The sequence below is a fragment of the Malus sylvestris genome, chromosome 17, assembly GCF_916048215.2.
Source record: "Malus sylvestris chromosome 17, drMalSylv7.2, whole genome shotgun sequence".
Taxonomy (NCBI): domain Eukaryota; kingdom Viridiplantae; phylum Streptophyta; class Magnoliopsida; order Rosales; family Rosaceae; genus Malus; species Malus sylvestris.
The window spans coordinates 30374495-30378837 of NC_062276.1; the positions used below are offsets into that span (position 1 = coordinate 30374495).

Below are 4343 nucleotides of genomic sequence, written 5' to 3' on the forward strand. Positions count from 1 at the left end.
TCCATTGCTTCTTTTTTCTCTTGTTACGATACAAGTGATAAGGATTCTACATTATGTGAAATATGGGTATGAATTATTATAACGGAGTTAAGAGTTCGTGGACAAAATTACTAACCATTGGACCCTTAAAAGGCATTCAGAATCCATCAATATTTTGGAAAAGTGACGAGCTTCTTATGGTTTCCTCCAATGGAAGAGCCAACTCTTATAATTCCAGTACCAGAAATCTCAACTATCTTCATATTTAGCCTATTCTAAATAAGGTTTTAGATTTCCAAGCTCTAATTTATGTGAAGAGTATTGTCCTAGTCAATTGACTTGAGGGGGCAAATTAGGTTCCATTTTCTCCATGATTTGTTGACATCATATTCACAGAAGTAGTACTCATAGCCTAACGCTATTCTGAATCTCATCTTGTGTTACGTTTAACTTTCATATATGAATTTTTACTGTCCCCTCCCTATAGGGTTTTATTTTATTTTATTGATCAATGGAATGTCTTTGCTTGGTCTTCTAATTAATCTCAATTCGTATACATAGTAATATTATTCTTACAGAATTGCCACAACTCATACTATATATATATATATATATATATATATATATTTTTAAATGAAGCGTTGTATTGAATACTCTCATGCAGAGTTACATTTGTCTTAGAGTAGAAGCTCCTGAATAAGAGTAGGAGGCTCCTTAAACCAAACTAGGTTATTGCTACTAGACAAAGCAAACTTAGCAAGACGATGGGCAACCCCATTACATAAACGAGAAGCATGAATAAATTTCACTCTAGAGAAGGTGAAAGCTAGCTATAACACATCCTCCGCGATCATACCAAGAGCCAATGAGTCTGCCACAGTGCCATTAAGGACTGAAATAACCTTCATAGAATCGCTTTCGACTATGATTTGTTGACACCTTTGCATCTGCGCAACCTGTAACCTGTACCGCACGGCAAACGACTCCACGAGCGGAACCGAAGTGACCCATGGGAGTTGCTGCCCCTTAGACTCTAAAAAACCCTCTCCCCAGTCCCGCAACACCACTTCAACCCCCCACCCCCTATATTCGCAGAACCTTTCACCGTACCATCCGTATTAACCTTAACCCACAATTGGCTAGGAGGAGATCATCTCGGGGTAGGTACGACCCCCACCCTAGCAGAAGCACAATTTGTTACTTGAAACACTGATAGCCAAGACGAAACCTTCTGCCACATAACCATAGGTGACGCTTGAGCACCTGTGAGTTCCTTTCTTGCCATATGCCCCAAATGATCACACAAGCCAAGTCAAAATCCATCTCCTTATTTTCCAGCACCATAAGCAACCAATCCTTCAAAGACAGTGTAACACTCCTGGACAACCGTATACCAAAGGGAGAGCTAAACCACACCGCTCTAGCAAACGGGCATGTAAGTAACACATGAGCCGCATTTTCCTCCTCCCCTTTGCACACCCCACACTCCAACTCCACTCCCATTCCCTTCATTTAAAGGTTAACTTTGGTTGGAAGAAAATCATGACACACTCTCCAGGTGAAATTCTTAACTTTGGGAATGATGTTAGCCTTCCATATATGCTTCCAAAGTCTTGCATACGCACTAGATGCACTGCTATCCGAAGATTGTAACCATTGTCGAGCAACCCAATACCTACTCTTCATAGAGAAATGACCTATCTCGTCATAATGCTACACCAACCTATCCTTTAGAGCACGAAAGCTAAAAGGAAGAGAAAGAATCAAAGATAATTCCTCATGGCTAAAAAAATCCAGTAACAAATTGGTATGCCACACCCTTGTAGAAGTATGAATTAACTCCTCAACCTTCATGTGAACCCTTCTAGGAGGAGGTGCCGAGATAATCTTAAAGGTACCAGGCCGAGGTACACACCGATCCAACCACACCTTTACTGTTTATCCATCACCTACCACCCACCTAGACCCTCGGACCAAGACCTCCCTCGCCATTACAATACTCTACCAACAATACGAAGAAGACGCATGTGCTTCTGCTTCCCAGAAAGAAGAATTTGAAAAGTATCTTGTCTTGAAAATTTGCGCTACCAATGATGAGGGATAATGGAAAACCCGCCACCCTTGTTTAGCCAACACCGCCATATTAAAAGCATAAAAATCCCGAAACCCTAACCTTTTACTTTAGATTTACACATCTTATCCCATGACCTCCAATGAATTTTCCAATCCTCCGAACCATTCCCCCACCAAAAGTGGGCCATAAGTTGATTTAATTCATCACAAAAAGTCTTCGGGAGCAAGAAACAATTCATTGCATAAGCCGTGAGGGTTTGGGCAACAACCTTTATAAGAAGTTCCTTCCCCACACTACTCAAAAGCTTACTTTTCCACCCATTAAGCCTTTGCGTCACTCTTTCCTTGATATACGAGAAGGTTTGTTTTTTATTCTTCCCCACACATGTTGGCAACCCCAGATATCTTTCATGCCATTCTACCAACGAAACACCAAGGAAACCTGCTAACATTTGTTGGTCATACTAGAGCACATTCGCACTAAAAGCCACACTACTTTGACCGAAGTTCACGGATTGGCTTGAAGCTTGAGAGTAAATATCTAGTATATGTTGAATCATCGCACATTCATCCACATTCACTCTACCAAAGAGAAAACTGTCGTCATCAAACAAGAGGTGGTGAATCGTGGGAGCTTCCTTACACAGCTGAATACCACTCAACTGCCTTAATTGCTCATTCTGTATAATGAGTGCCGACAAGCCTTCAACACATAAATCAAACAAATAAGGTGATAAAAGATCCCCTTGCCATAGTCCACGTGACGGAATCAAATATCCACTCGATTGCCCATTGATTAGGAAGGAGTATGACACCGACTTAATGCACGCCATCACCATCTTTATCCAATCGGTATCAAACCCCAACTTTACCATTATAGCTTCCAAAAAGCACCACTTCACTCGATCATAGGCTTTACTGAGATCAAGCTTAAGTGCAAAGGAACCCTCCTTACCATTCCTCTTATTTTGCAAATAGTGCCCAATCTCCGCCGCCACAAGAGAATTATCCGAAATTAATCTTCCAGGCATAAACACACTCTGATTAGTTGAAGTAATCATGGACATCATGCCTTTAAGACGATTAGTAATCACCTTAGCACCAATTTTGTAGAGCGCATTACACAAACTAATGGGGCGTAATTGTGACATATTTTGTGGCTTGTTCACCTTTGGAACCAATACAACATGAGTGAAACAAACTTCCTTACTTAAATAGCTAGACTGCAGAAAAGACCGAACCGCCTCCACCACCTTCGGACCCATAATATGCCAAAATTGTTGATAGAAGCGCGAGTATGGAAGAACCTTGTATTCCAATCACCTCCTTCAACCATTGAGTTCTTGCCCTTTGCCGCCAAAATGTTTCTTCTCTACCAAGCAAATTATCTAGCTCCTGCATCAACTCTCCCCTACGTTTATGCATATCTGGTGAAGGAGGATGCTCAAACAAAACCCCCAATTTATCTCTCACATTCGCAATCTCCATCTTAGTATTCCTAAAGGAAACACACTGCCACTCTAATAACACCACCCTAGTGGCTCTAATTTTGTCACATACACGGGTCAATGGTGAATCCCTCCGCTGCACACTTTAAGCCGCTGCAATCGTCTCTTCACAACTGCCCTCTTGTAACCACATCTTCTCAAACTGAAATATGCGAGATTTCCAAGGGGTGCCAACCATTGAATTCCGAATCTCCACCACAATAGGCAAATGGTTAGATTTGGAAGGGTTGAGGTGACAAACCTTAGAATGTGGAAATAACTGTATCCAAGCCTGAGTAGCAAGCGCACAGTCAAGGCGACACCGAACCTCATCATCTCTGTTATCTATCCAAGTGTATTCACTACCAATAAATCCCAAATCCACCAGTTCACGGTCATGTACCGCCTCCCGAAACCCATTCATTTTACTCTCCCTTCTCCCAGCCCCACCAAGTTGTTCCGACGAACTCAACACCTCATTAAAATCCCCTACACATAACCAAGGAAGAGAACTTTCCCTACTTAACATTGACAACAACGTCCATGACAAGTGACGCTCTGCTGTATTCGGAAACCATAGAAACCTAGTTTCAAGAATGAATAGTAATGTATTTTTGAATGCCATTAAGGAGGACAAATCCATTAAGGGACATGGATGGTCCTAGGACCATTTGGAAGCCCAGATAAGTGATTGTGAAGATCTTCCTCAATTATTTATTGACACATGTTTATAAACTCAACTTTTTAAGCTTTGTTGTCATAAATTTAATGTGTCAAACAATAATTGAGGCCACAAATAGATCA

General features: G+C 41.3%; 1 protein-coding gene across 1 annotated transcript; it reads right to left on the reverse strand.

Annotated features, from left to right (window-relative positions):
* Positions 1 to 809: 809 nt before the first annotated feature.
* Positions 810 to 1482, reverse strand: LOC126611959 (uncharacterized). Its single transcript, XM_050280260.1, has 2 exons — positions 1181 to 1482; positions 810 to 1077 (listed from the first exon to the last, which is right to left on the reverse strand). The coding sequence occupies exons 1-2, from the start codon at positions 1480 to 1482 to the stop codon at positions 810 to 812; spliced, it is 570 nt and encodes a 189-aa protein (XP_050136217.1).
* Positions 1483 to 4343: the final 2861 nt, after the last annotated feature.

What these genes read in the sequence shown, in the direction of transcription:
- LOC126611959 (XM_050280260.1), bottom strand. Translation starts at nt 1,482, where the DNA reads ATGGGAGTGGAGTTGGAGTGTGGGGTGTGCAAAGGGGAGGAGGAAAAT. An exon ending in CTTGGCTATCAGTGTTTCAA is followed by an intron (nt 1,078 to 1,180) that starts GTAACAAATTGT and finishes GTACGGTGAAAG; the next exon opens with GTTCTGCGAATATAGGGGGT.